The 14,273-nt window shown below is 34.6% G+C and overlaps 1 protein-coding gene across 7 annotated transcripts in view; it reads right to left on the bottom strand.

Annotated features, from left to right (window-relative positions):
* Chd9 (chromodomain helicase DNA binding protein 9) overlaps nt 1-14,273 on the bottom strand; it is a 150,690-nt gene that overhangs the window by 83,152 nt on the left and 53,265 nt on the right. For all 7 annotated transcript variants that reach the window (XM_042689983.1, XM_042689985.1, XM_042689984.1 and 4 more), the window contains 5 exons: nt 10,385-10,496; nt 5,900-6,046; nt 3,951-4,019; nt 3,815-3,870; nt 2,896-3,013 (listed from right to left, as the gene is read on the bottom strand). In XM_042689983.1, the coding sequence (XP_042545917.1) occupies nt 2,896-3,013; nt 3,815-3,870; nt 3,951-4,019; nt 5,900-6,046; nt 10,385-10,496 (502 nt within the window). The remainder of the gene's footprint in view (nt 1-2,895; nt 3,014-3,814; nt 3,871-3,950; nt 4,020-5,899; nt 6,047-10,384; nt 10,497-14,273) is intronic.

The following is a 14,273-nucleotide window of genomic DNA, read 5'->3' as shown; positions in this document are numbered from 1 at the left end:
AAGCCTAAAGCAGGAAAGCACAGGGTTTCCAAATTAATCTGAGTTAAATTACATAATGGAACTGTTTTAAACAACAAAAAGAAACTGATAGCTCTATTAAGTGATAATAGTTTGTGGTTGGTTTATACAAATATGTATATATTCAAAGTGCACACTTAATTATAAGCATTCTATCAAGTACAACTCAATAAAAAATAAAATTTAAAGATTTCCATAGTTAAAAAATGAAATCTAGGGCTGGGAATGTAGCTTAGTGGTAGAGTACATGCCAAGCAGCATGCATGAAGCACTGGGTTTGATTCTTTAGTATCACATAAACAGTAAAAGCCAGAAGTGGCAGGGTGGCTCAAGTGGTAGAGAGCTAGCCTTGAACAAAAGAAGCTCAGTGAAAGTATTCAGGCTCTGAGTTCAAGCCCCAGATAAGGAAAAAAAAAAATCTACATGGTAACTATTTATGCTGTACCTGAGTCAGGCAAGAAAAATTAAGTCTTCATAAAAACTTACATGTTATTCAGTACTTCTAAGATCTTTAGCTTATTAAGGATATTCATATGATAGTAGGACAAAGGTTCATGAGGATCTCTCAGCATGGATGAACTGCTAGGACATTAGAATCATCACTTTTTTTCTGAGGATTTTAATAAGTACAAAAGGACTTAAGAGTAGTTTTGTAGAAAAATTTGACAGGCACCATCTTAATCCAGTGATCAAAGTTAAGATATATCCTGGTTAGGGTTTTAAACTACTGGGCAATTAGATATCTGATATGATTCACAAAGTTAAACTGTTGTTTTTGTGGCATTCTTTTTTAAAATATGCATGTCAACCATGAGAAAGCAAAAACTAGAAAAAAAATCTATAGAAGTATATTTTTAAATGTTTAAGAAATGAAAATCAAAGATTAACAAAAGATAAAATATAAAACATAAGCTATTGCACTAAATGATTGAACAGATATACATACATTCTTTTTAGCTATAAAAAATGGTAGAAAAACCAGTGAACTATGAATAACTTCTACAGACAAAATATTTTAGATCAATGCTAATTCTATTACTTCTATGTAAGTAATGTATTATATGTTTTCTTTACAAAATAAGTTGAGTGGCTCAAGCATACAACTGTGAGCCTTGTGTCCAGAGACAGATACCCTAAGTCAGATTAAAAAAAAAAAGTTACCCATAATGGGGTGGGTCATACTAGCTACTCAAACAGATTAAAAAGGAGAACCATGGTCCATGCCACCCAAGTAAAAGACCTCAATTTGGAAATTACCAAAACTGGGCCAAGCACCAGTAGCTGGTTCCTATATAATCCTGCTATTAAGATGGCTGAAAACAGAGGACTTCAGTTTGAAGCCACCCCAGGCAGGAAAGTCCTTGAAAACCTTATCTCAAATTAACTTCAAAAAAGCTGGAACTGAAGGTATATGGCTCGTGGTAGAGTCTTATCTCTGAGCAAAAAAAATCAGGGACAGCAGCACCCAGGTCCTGAGTGCAAGCCGTAGGAGCAGGAGCACACCAGCATGCACATGCACACACATACACAGCAAAAACAAAAAGGTTAGGACTATGGCTAAAGCAGTAAATCACCTGCCTAGCAAGTGCAATGGAGGCCCTGAGTTAAAACTCCAGTAACTCTAAAGGAGAAAAATGAAAGACAGAAAAGAAAAAGGATGGAAATACAAAGCATTCGTCAATGTTTTTAAAAATTGGAAAGTATAGTTAAAATGTATGTGGGAGTTTGTTTTACTATTTTTAAAACTGTTTTGTGAAAATAAAGTTTAAAAGTTTTCAACTGAAAAATTTACATGGGGGAAAGTACCAGTGGCTCACGCCTATAATCCTAGCTAGTCAAAAGGTTGAGAACTGAGGAGCAAAATTCAAAGCCAGTCCAGGCAGAAAGGTCTTTAAGACTCAAATTGACCAGTAAAATCCTGAAATAGAGCTTTGACTCAAGTGGAAGAGCACTAATTTTAAGCAAAAGATCAGGGACAATGCCTGGGCCCTAATTTCAAGCTCCAGGATGAGCACACACACACAAAAAAGGGGAGGGGGAGGGGCTGGTAATGTGGCTTATAGGTAGAATGTTTGCCTAGCACGCATGAAGCACTGTGTTCAATTACTCAGTACCACATAAACAGAAAAGGCCAGAAGGGGCACTGTGGCTCAAGTGATAAGGTGCTAGCCTTAAGCAAAAGAAGCTCAGTTATAGTGCCCAGGCCCTGAGTGCAAGCCCCAGGACTGGCAAAAAAAAAAAGCCAGAGGCTCATGACTAGGATTACCTAGTTACTCAGGAGGCTGAGATTTGAGGATCGTGGTTCAGAGCCAGCTCGGGCAGGAAATTAACCACCAGAAAACTGGAAATGGAGCTGTGGCTCAAGTGGTAGAGCACTTGCCTTGAGCAGAAGAGCTCAGGAACAGCACCTGGGCCCAGATTTCAAACCCCATAACTAACACAACAACAACAACAAACCACCAAAACTGCCTTAATAAAGGCTGTATCAGAGAAAGGCAAATAAATATTTTTCAATGATGTCCTATACATGCACGTTCTAAACGTTGATGAAAAATATGGAATATATTTCATATATAATGAAAATCATTTTTTCATTTATTTGCTATTTCCTATATTTTGAATATCTAGCTCAGAAATTGTGCCTTTAAGATCAGTATTAAAACATGCTAATTTAAAAACAAAAGCATTATGTATTATTATGACTTATTCGTGGCCTTGTCTCAGCTAGTTTCCAGGCTAATACTAGGAGGTGAAAAACTATATGCAAATAGCAGTTATTTTCAAATATCAGCCTTGAAATCTAAGAAAGTTACATTAAATTAGATAAATAATACTACAAGCATTCTGAGTCCAACACACAGAAGTCCACATTCTTACATCTGCAAAAAAATGTGCTCTTTGTGCTTGTCTCAATTTGAATCGTTTGATTTTCTGCTGAATCCTTTTATCTTTCAACAGCTGCTGTTCTGTGGCCCATTCACAGTGAAGATAGGAGCTAAAATTTTTATGAAAGTTACATATTAGAATACAGAAAATGATGTTTCATAAGATGTACATTAATTATTATAACATTCAGAATATACTTTCACCTTTAGAAATAGGTAGTCCAATAAATCATTTAATTTCAGGAGATTTCATGTAAATTTTTAAAATATAGACTATGATAGCTGTATCCTAAGAATATTGTACTCTGAAAGTCTACAATTTGCAATAGAGAAGCAGAATGATGAATAGACCAAAAGCATAAGGGCAAAATACAATTTAAGTTTTGTTTTAACATCATGATGATTTTGTCATATTCAGAAAGCTAACTTACTTCAAATACAAGGTAATTATATATAAAAACATACACCAAATTACATAGTAAAACTAGAAAACGTATTAAAATATAAGTAATTTCCTTATAAGTAGCAACTCATGTAAATTTACCTATGTCCAAGAAGGAAATGCAGATTCAAAAGTTAAATCATCACATTGTATACAGCTGATAAAATACTCTAACAAAAAAGGATGAATAAAATCTAACATTCAAAATGCAAATGCAACGAGTAATGTCTATTATTTCTAAAAGGGTATTTTTATAAAGATTTCCTTCATTTTGACAGTTTCTGTTAAAAACCATTAAAACCACTGGTCAAATCAAGTCTTTGTACCTTTTAACTATTTTAGAAATTATGATTGTTAGAAATAAACTTCTAAAATGAAAATTAATTTTAACTTACATGTTTACATATTAAATATATTAACTTATTTTTAACTGAACATCATCCTTTAATTTTTTAACTGAATTACTTACTAGTTTTTATATTTCACAAAATATTCTTCTGTATCAATCGTCACTCCAGGTGATATCTAGGAATATAAAATTAGTAATTATTATCTCAAACATGACACAAAAAATAAAGTATAAAGTATAAGGTACCATTACTTACTTCCTTTTTTACAATTCTAGAAGATAGTATTTTATCTACAATTGCAGCATCTTCTTCACTTGGATTCTCCTAGAAAAGGGGGAAAAATGTATGATAGAACACATTCTGAAATAGTTACTACTCTGTTTATGAATAAACTAAATAAAATTAATTTAGCACATGTGCTGAGCACTACACTAAAGATTAGGAATATTTTTAAAATGGAAAAAATGTGTCATTTTTGTTACCATCATCACTATACTTGACACATTCTGTCTTTTAATGTACTTCGTATTAGTATAAGCACTATATTAACTAATTTAATCCATTACCACTTCCATTATTGCCTCTACTATTATCATCACTGTACAAAGTAGAATACTCAAACATAGATAGAATAAGTACTTCCTAAGATTTCAGCTAATGAATGAGTGCTTAGCTCAAAATGTAGACAGGAAAAAACTAAAAGAATTATAGAAAAATACATTTTAAAAGGCATACAAGTAAAAAAATATAGCACACAGCAACTATTTTCATGATGCAAAAGACTGAATACTTTCAGAGAAATGGCAGGAGATGGGACTCAGAAAATTTATTTATTTATTTTAATTTTTTCTTTTTGGGTCTGGTCGTGGGGCCTGAACTCTGGGCCTGGGCACTGTCCCTCAGCTCTTCAGCTCAAGGCTAGCCCTCTACCACTTGAGCCACAGCGCCACTTCCGGCTTTTTTCTGTTTTGCTTATGTGGTGCTGAGAAATCGAACCCAGGGCCTCAGGCATGCAAGGCAAGCGCTCTACCACTGAGCCACCTTCCCAGCCCTGGACTCAGAAAATACAAAGGGTATTCTTAACACACTTGCTTAAAAATTGCATTAATAGTTGGGTACTGGTGGCTCACATCTATAATCCTAGCTACTCAAAAGGCTATTTTAGAAACTCAGTTCCAAGTCAGCCCAAGAACAGTCTGTGAGATTCTTATGTCCATTTAGCCACCATAAAGACCTGTGATTAAAGTGGTACTTAAGACTGCGAGTCTTAAGCAAAAAAGCTCAGCAACAGTGTCTAGGCCAAGTTGAAGCCACAGGACACACACACACACACACACACACAGGACTGACACACACACATAAACACACACACACACTGTATTAATAGTGGAGATGCAGGACAGTTTTTCCATTAGACTAATAGTATGACTAGATTTATAATTTAAAAATATAGTGCAATGGATGGACAATTTAGAAGAGTTTCAGAAATATATTTTTAGGAGTTTAAAAAAAATTGGTGAGGACTAGGACTATGGTTTAGTGGTAGAATGCTTGCCCTGGGTTCAATTCCTTAGTACTACATAAACAGAAAAGGCAGGAAGTAGCTCTGTGGCTTAAGTGGTAGAGTGCTAGCCTTCAGCACAGACAGGCTCAAGGACAATGCACAGACCTTGAATTCAAGCCCCAGGACTGGCCCAAAAAAAAAAAAAAGGTGAAAAACGGGATGAGGAAATCAAGACAAACAGGAAAAGTATCCTTTAAGATACTTTAAAAATTTATATAACTTGTATATTTACTATATTTAAAAATTTATGTAACTTGTAACCCCTCTGTGCATCATCTTGACAATACAAAACAAAACAACAAAAAGAAAAAGGCAAGCCGGGTGCCAGTGGCTCACGCCTATAATCCTAGCTACTCAGGAGGCTGAGATCTGAGGATCACAGTTCAAAACCAGCCTGGGGAGAAAAGTCTGTGAGACTCTTATCTCCAATTAATCACCCAAAAACCAGAAGTGGTGCTGTGGCTCAAGTGGTAGAGCGCTTGCCTTGAACTAAAGAGCGCAGGGATAGCGCCCAAGCCCAGAGTTCAAGCCCCATGACCGACCAAAAAGAAAAGAAAAGAAAAAGAAAAAGGCAAAAACAAAACAACAAAAATTTATATTGGTTTAAGTGTTTGTAACTATAATCCTGGATATGTCTTACCACAAATAATTGTAAAGGCTGTTCACCAGGTAAAGGAGCTGAATTCTTTTTTATTTTCATAGCACCTTTAACCTCTTCTTCAGATTGTTTTCCTTCTGTATCTTCTGCATACTTTTTTCTTTTAATTTGTCGATTAGACCTTCTTTTCTGTAATAAAAAACAAGGATCAGATTTATATAATTCATTTAAAAATCTAAATAACAAAGATTATTCCTAACCTTGATGGTCATTACATTTTCAAAATTTAACACTCATCTTTGCTTGGTTTTCTTTTAAATTAAAGAAAATTGTCATTTGCCCATGGCCACAAGTTTAATTCCTAAGGTTTTTCCTGCAATTACAAATATAAAATATTTAAAATATCAATGTTATTGTTCTTTAGAAGCTTATGAATAAATGATCTAGTGATTTAAAAAAGAAACCATTTAACAGCTTGAGTAAAATATATTTTATTTATGTATTTCCAACTGAAAAAAGTATAATCAGATGACTACTGGTAGAATAATTAATTGGGATCATAAGCCCTAAGAAATGAAAGAACATTTGGCAAGATATTTGAAAGTTTGTTTAAGGTACAATAAAAAGACTAGTGTTTTAAAATGATTATTAAATCTACCACATAACTAAATTTAAGAGATTAATTTTCTTCAATTTTCACTAATTTTATGAGCTTTCTTATAAGAAAATATTACTCTAATAAAACTAATTATTACTCTAATAAAAAAACTATTACATGTAGAACATATATGGCTTTACTTACCTCCCTAAATATCTAGTTTATTTTTAAAGTATTTCAAGAATTTTTAAAAGGAAAGTTACATATTGTTTTATATTCTCACAAAAAAATCAAAAGCTCCAGTTGACTTGCAAAGCCCTAATGACTTAGGTTTATCAGGTTTTTTTTTTTTTAGTACTTCTGTAAAATTTCATTGGGTTAAAGCATCTTAGTCGACTACTCTTGCTCAATATTTTGTAAATCCATTTCTTCTTCCATTTTCTATTCCATTTTCTTCCATATGTTGAATAAATCCCATGATACTCCCATAAAGGGAAACAGCATATGTTTTCCTTTGGATTTCTGACAATGTTTCTCTGTGGGGTCTTTCATTACTTCCACAGCCATAATAAAATTGGTTTTGTCTCTGCAGTAGTATAAGGGAACACTGTTATTTATATCTAGTGAGTAAGGTGTAGTGGCCTTTGTAAGATACTTTTGCCCCTGTCTCTTATGAGAAGTGCAATGGTGGGAAAAAGAAAGGGAATATGTGGTCAGCCAAATGCAGCAGACAACATTTGCCTCTGAAGTAGTTTACTTTTTAGTTATATCCTTTTAGTATGCATGGGAGGAAGAGGAAGGGGAAAAATGGAGTGGTGGAGTTGTGGGTCAGAGGTAGCAAGGTAGGTTACTGGCATGCAAAGTAAGTACTCTACCATGGAGTTGCACTTCCAGCACCTCTATTATCTATCTATCTATCTATCTATCTATCTATCTATCTATCTATCTATCTATCTATCTATCTATCTATTGGTGAGTGATCATCTGTTGGCCATAAATATATTTAAATATTCAAACACCAAAATAAATTTGTTAATACAAACATATATAGGATTTATAGTTATATAATTATATATTATGATATAATATAAGTTATAATAAAAAGACTACAAGTAACTAATATGTGGTTCAAAAAAAAAACATTAAATACTTATGATGAGAAGGGAATCAAATGGATCCAGGCTAAAAAAAATTTAAAACTCTATTACAGGATGATGTAGATATTCAAGCATAGTTTAAAATAATAATAAACTATGGCATTTGTTATTATAACAATATTATATATTACCAATGTCTTATTATGTATACTTTCTAACTAATGATGTTTGAGAATAATTCACCCCAGTTTTAGAAGATTTCATTATGTGTGGTAAGCTGTATTTTAGTTTCCTTTCTGATCACTAAGGCACCCACTGATACTTTGAAATAACTCACATGGTCTTTAAAAAATTGTGTTAAAAATCCTTCAGACTTATGAAAGTTAATGTTCAGATAACAATTGCCACTCACTATAAACTGCTTTCTTATCTTATTAAGGATAATTAATATTAAGTAGCCTAATTGATTAATTTATAAGTCCATTGGTTACAAGACTTTAGTTAACTAATTATATTCCACTTGAATATGTAGTAACACAGTAGGCAAAGCCAAATAAATATCATTCTCACAAATTATCTCAAACAACATCTCTACTAGGTTAAAAATATAAAACAAGAGCCAGGCACTGATAGCTCTCACCTGTAATCCAAACTACTCAAGAAGCTAAGATCTGAGGATCAAAATTTCAAGCCAGCCCAGGTAGAAAAGTCAATGAGACTCTTTTCTCCATTAACCAGCAAAAAAATGAAGTAGAGTTGTGGCTTATGAGGCAGAACGCCAACCTTGTGCAAAAAAATATAAGTAAGAGCACTGAATTCAAGCCCCATCACAAAATAAAAATGTAAGTAAATAAGATCTGAATGCTCGGTGATGGTGGCTCATGGCTGTAATCCTAGCTACTCAGGAAGTTGAAATCTGAGGATTGCAGTTCAAAGCCAGTCTGAGAAGGAAAGTCTGTGAGACTTTTATCTCCAGAAAAACTGTAAGTGGTGCTGTGGCTCAAAGTGGTAGAGCACTATCCTGAGCTGAAGAGCTCAGGGACAGTGTCCAGGTCCAGGGTTCAAGCCCCATGAAAGACAAAAAAAAAAGAAAATCTGATGTCCTCCTATACTTGAGTAATGACCATTTATTCTTAAGTTTTTTCTTCATATTGTTTTAGAAAATATAATTTAAAAATAGTAATGTCAAGTGTTGGTGGCTCATGCCTGTAATCTTAGCTATTCAGGAGTCTGAGATCTGAGGATCTCAGTTCAAAGCCAGGCCAAGCAGGAAGGTCTGTGAGGCTCTTATCTCCAATAAACTACTCAGAAAAAGCTGATAGTGGCACTGTGGCTCAAGTGGTGGAGTGCTAGCCTTGAGCATAAAGAGGCTCATAGTAGCGCCCAGGCCCTGAGTTCAAGCCCCAGGATAGGCCAAAACAAAAAACAAAAAACCCCAAAAAAGTGACAAGTGGACTCTCAGTTTATTTCTATGTTTTTGAGTTTGAAAGGCTTCAACCGATTAGCTAATAGCTCTCAGCATAAAGAAGTAAGAATTATGCTTTTTAATGACTAATACTTTGCTGTTCCCTACAATAATTTTACTATAATCTGCCACAGAGGCATTTAAAGAAAGTTGGTCTCCAATATAGTCTAATTACTCAAAACAATTAAAGTCAAAGTAAAAGAATATACCATATTCAAAATTCTAATTTGTCCCTTATTCTAAAGCTGTTATTTTCAAGAGTTTTAAGTCCATTGTTTCAGAAAGCTACAAGGATCTTTACCATCATTTTATTATGACACAGTTATATTGTTGTAGGTTTGTAATTACTAGAAAATATAGCCTTGTTTTATTAAAGGAACAGATGTGTCAAAGGAACCTAATATCATACTGAAAATATGGAAGAAATGTACAAGTTGTTGGCCTATACTCCCATTTCATTGTCTGATAATTGCATAATATAAAAATGGCCTGCATTAGTCTTGCAAAAATCAAACTAAAGTTTCTCAAACTGTTAAATGAAGTTTGCCTAAGTCAAGGATAACATATGACAAAAAAGCCAGGCCATATAATATTAGGAGCTTCAGTCACTGCCCTTACCTCAACTCTTGCAGCAGCCCAGGAGCCTTGAGCCACTACTCTCCAATTGGATAAGAAGCTGCATAAGGAAGAAGAAAGGCTATTCAGGGGCTTCCTGGCCCCATATTTCAACAACTGCCACCACCCCTATGGCCTACAGTAGTATTTAAAAATATTAGAAAGCAGAGGGTGGCCTGAGTTATTATGACCTTCACTAAATAGATAAAAAAAATTTAACTTTACAGGTTATTTTTAATATCCAACTATTTTAAAAGGCAAACTGTATAAGATTTATGTCTATGTTAGGGGATTTTTAATATCAGCAGTCTCCTACATCAACAGAAGCAGACCAAAAGAACTGTCTCTAGGAATGATTCAATCCATTTGTTTTGTCATTTCTATGATTTTTAAAAATCAGTATCTTTATAATTAAATTTATTTAAAAGCACTCCACAAGTGTAGGATAATATCATTAGGTACTTTTCTAGGTTAAAATCCATCAAGGACTCTGTATTGTTACTTAACCTCTCAAGGTTTCAGTTTTATTACCTGAAAAATAAGGGGCAAGTACAGCATACACGTTTCCTCCCACATCTAATATTCTATGGTAAAACTACTAGGAACATACCATGCTAATACTGTCTTGTAAGCTCTGCTATACAATAAACTTTATGCTTACTACTAAACTACAGTGTAAACATTCAAAAGAAAACATTATGCCTAGCTAAATAGTTTTGTTTTGGTTCACAAAAAAAAAACGTAATACTTACTTGAGAGTCTTGGTCTTTCAATGTGTGTTGTGGCATCTGCTCTGCATCAGATATTTCATCTGAAGACTCAGTCTTTCTTTTTTGTTTCTTACCCAATGAAATAATGAGTTTGCTATTTCAAATGGAAAAGAATAATCATTACTTTTTTTTTCATTTGGTCAAAGACTGGCATAAATTTTCTTTCATTTTGTATTACTTCTATGCCTAAGTGAAAATGATAATTATCCTGAAATTTACTGACATTTTTCAAAACACAGACTCTAATATTATTTGTGTGTGTGCCAGTACTGGGTCGTGAACTGATGGCCTCATGTTCTTACTCAAAATTTTTTCTCATGGCTAACACTATACACTTGAGCCACAAGTCATGACTCTAGTTCTAGTTCTTTTTTACTGGTTAACTGGAGCTAAGAGCCTCTTGGATGTGGGTTTGTCTGCCTGGACTAGATCCAAACACTGATGCTCAGATCTCAGCTCCTGAGTAGCTAAGATTACAGACATGAACAACCTACATCCAGCTCATGAACTATAATTGAATACAAACCAATAGTTCATAGGAAGGAAGTCTAATCCTATTACATTAAGGTCAAATGTACTTTTTTAAGGGAAAAGTTTCAACTGACATAACTGCTAACCAATAAAAAAAATAACTCAGATTTTAAATGAAGGATTTTTTTTTTCCTTGCCAGTCCTGAGGTTTGAACTCAGAGTTTCTTTTGCTCAAGGTTATTGCTCTAACACCCAAACTATAGTTCCACTTCAGGGCTTTTTGCTTTTTTTTGTAGTTTATTGTCTCACCGACTTTCCTACCCCAGCTGGCTTCAAACAGCAATCCTCAGATCTCACACTCCCGGTTAGCTAGGATTATAGATGAGAGGCCAGCTGCACCTGGCTCCTTCTACTTCTTAATTACTTAACATCTTACTTCTTCTTGTGAGAAGGCAAATGACAATTCAGATGAGGGATGAAGAGTATGATCTAAGGCTAAGGCACTGTGGATGAAAAGTGAAGAGAGGTATTTTATTGTAGAAGCAAAACTGGTAAGACTTTGCCAATTACTAGATGACTAGATTTCAAAGGGGGATGGAAGTTGTAGAAAAATGTTCTCCTAAGTTATTCTTCTATTGCCATGATCAACAAGATAATGTGAATTCTTACTTGGTATTTGCACAGTTTTGAATATGTGAAAAAGGAATAAAGAGGAGTACATACCCTATGCTAGAAGAAGGAAATCAGAAAACCTTAAAAAGAGTCTAATGAAACAAAATGAAGGAGCCAGTCACATTACACTCTTTGCACCATGTTAATGCTTATTTCCATCCTTGTTCATTTTCCTTACTGTAGTTTCCTTCCTAAAATAAAAGTCTCTTTTGAGAGCATATCTGCTGTAGATACCATGTCATCCTTCCTCTTCCTTAGCTATACCTTTCCAAAGTCAATGCACTGTAATCTGAACCCTTGGAAATACATTTCAGATTCATAGCTTCCATCTGTTCAGTGTTGGCTATGAATGAACTTTTCTGCCGACTTGATATGCTACCTTTCACTTTATGTGCAAACAACTTTGAGAGACAAATACTATTATTTTATAAGGAGAGCAAGCTAAACTTTGAGATGTTAAATAACTCATTCAAAGGCCCAAAAAGTAAGATATTTAATGAAAAATATTAAATATATCATTAGATTTAATATTAAATGATAGATATCTAATATATCTCACGCTAAAGCCTGAACTCGTAAGTTTAGAGCCACAAATGCCCTTTACAATGCCAAATCCAGTGGAAAACATTAAACTCTTATTTTCAAACATATTACTAAATTACCATCTTTCCTCTGTACTGTTTGCGCTGTGACACAACAGTCAAATTTCCACTCTGTAAACTTTGATTTTTGGTAAAATTAATCTCTGAAAATTCTTTTCTGCTAATCCCTTAGGTTTCAATATTTCTCCAAATTCTACCTTCAGACCCTTTCCTATATTCAGTAACAGCAAAGTGTCCAATATAACAATGATTTTGTCAATGACAGTGTTTTAAGATTATAGAGGACTTGAAATAAACATATTGCCTAGTAGACATCTTAAATGGTCTTAGAGTCATATACTGTTAAATGTCTTTTGTAGCAATGGTGTACACATGTGGCTTTATATGGAACACAGTATTTGATGCTGATAAGAAACAACTGTTATTGATTTGTATACTTGCTATGGCACCATTATTTTATCATTGCTTTTATTTTGTATACTCCCTCTACTATCATTTACATATTAGCATTAAATGCACTTACTTAAAATCAATCACTTAAAAAAAAGTTATAAGGTGCTGGTGGCTCACGCCCATAATCCTAGCTACTTAGGAGGCTGAGATCTGAGGATCGTCGTTCAAAGCCTGTGAGACTCTTTTTTTTTTTTTGGTCGGTCATGGGCCTTGAACTCTGGGTCTAGGCACTGTCCCTCAGCTCTTCAGCTCAAGACAAGTGCTCTACCGTTTGAGCCACAGCACCACTACCAGTTTTCTAGTGGTTTATTGGAGATAAGAGTCTCACAGACTTTTCTGCCTGGGCTGGTTTTGAACCATGATTCTCAGATCTAAGCCTCCTGAGTAGCTAGGATTACAGGCATAAACCATGGGCACCTGGCTTCTGTGAGACTCTTATCTCCAATAAACCACTCAGAAAACTAGAAGTGGCACTGTGGCTCAAGTGGTAGAACACTAGCCTTGAGCTGAAGAGCTGAGAGACAGTGCCTAGACCCAGAGTTCAAGGCCCATCACCGACCAAAAAAAAAAAAAAAAGGTAAATAGCAGCAGCATCCTTACACATCTCAAATTCACTGAGTTTCCTGATCAAAATGTCAATAGGCCATGTTGAATGAATGACCTATACTCTTTAACTTTATACTAAGTACACACTAAAATATTAACACAATGTGAAAATCATCTAACAAAGTGGGAGAGGTAAACTACTTGCAGCACACATGCTTAGTATACTCCAGACTGGACGTTGTACAATATACCCCATTATTGCAAAATGACTAGTGGAACTGGAGAGAGGGAAAAAGAGGGAGAGAAGGAGAGAGGGAGAGGGAGGAAAGAAGGGAGAGAGGGAGGGAGGGAAAGAGGGAGGGAGGGAGAGCATGCGCTGGTATTGTGGCTTCAACACAGGACTTTATCCATTCATTTGGCTTTTTCTACTCACAGCTGGCATTCTACCATTTGAACCATACTTCCAATCCATCTATTTTTACTGGTTAATTGAAGGTAAGAGTCACTCGATTTTTTCTATTTAGGATGCCTCTGAACTTAAACCTTCATATTTCAGCCTCCTGAGTAGCTAGGATTATAGGTATGAGCGACCAGCATCCAGCTAGTAAATTATTTTTAGAATTTTATAAGCAACTGTCTATTAGACATAAGCGCATGTATCTCTTACTGGTAACACAATCTTAAAATGCCTCCAAGTCCAATTCCTCACTTTCTATAAGCCTAAGAAAGCAACAATCTGCTAATAAATTCAGAGAAGCACTTATGTCATAGAACAGACAAGTGTGTGACGTAAGTTTTCTAGACAGCTATCTTGATCTTCCTTGTTCTGGAAGTCACCTTTTCCTAAGGATAACCCTTATGATCATGATTATCCCATGCAATCTAAGGCATCTGTGCAGGAGATTTTTCAATGGCATGGTTGTTAATAAGTTTGATACTCTTTCCCATGTTATCTACCCCCATCCTTAATAAGTACTGTACACTAGTTTGTAGATGGGAATGATACTGATAAAGGGAGAGTTTTACTGCCTAAGAAAAAATTCCCTATGATTTGTGAATCAAACTCTATGATAGTGTCCTTTAACATACTGCTTTAAAAGGTATTTTCGCTAGGTACTGGTGGATCA

This window comes from Dipodomys spectabilis, unplaced genomic scaffold, assembly GCF_019054845.1.
Source record: "Dipodomys spectabilis isolate Male_0828 unplaced genomic scaffold, ASM1905484v1 ptg000130l, whole genome shotgun sequence".
Taxonomy (NCBI): Eukaryota; Metazoa; Chordata; class Mammalia; order Rodentia; family Heteromyidae; genus Dipodomys; species Dipodomys spectabilis.
This window is presented reverse-complemented; position numbering and strand designations above follow the sequence as displayed.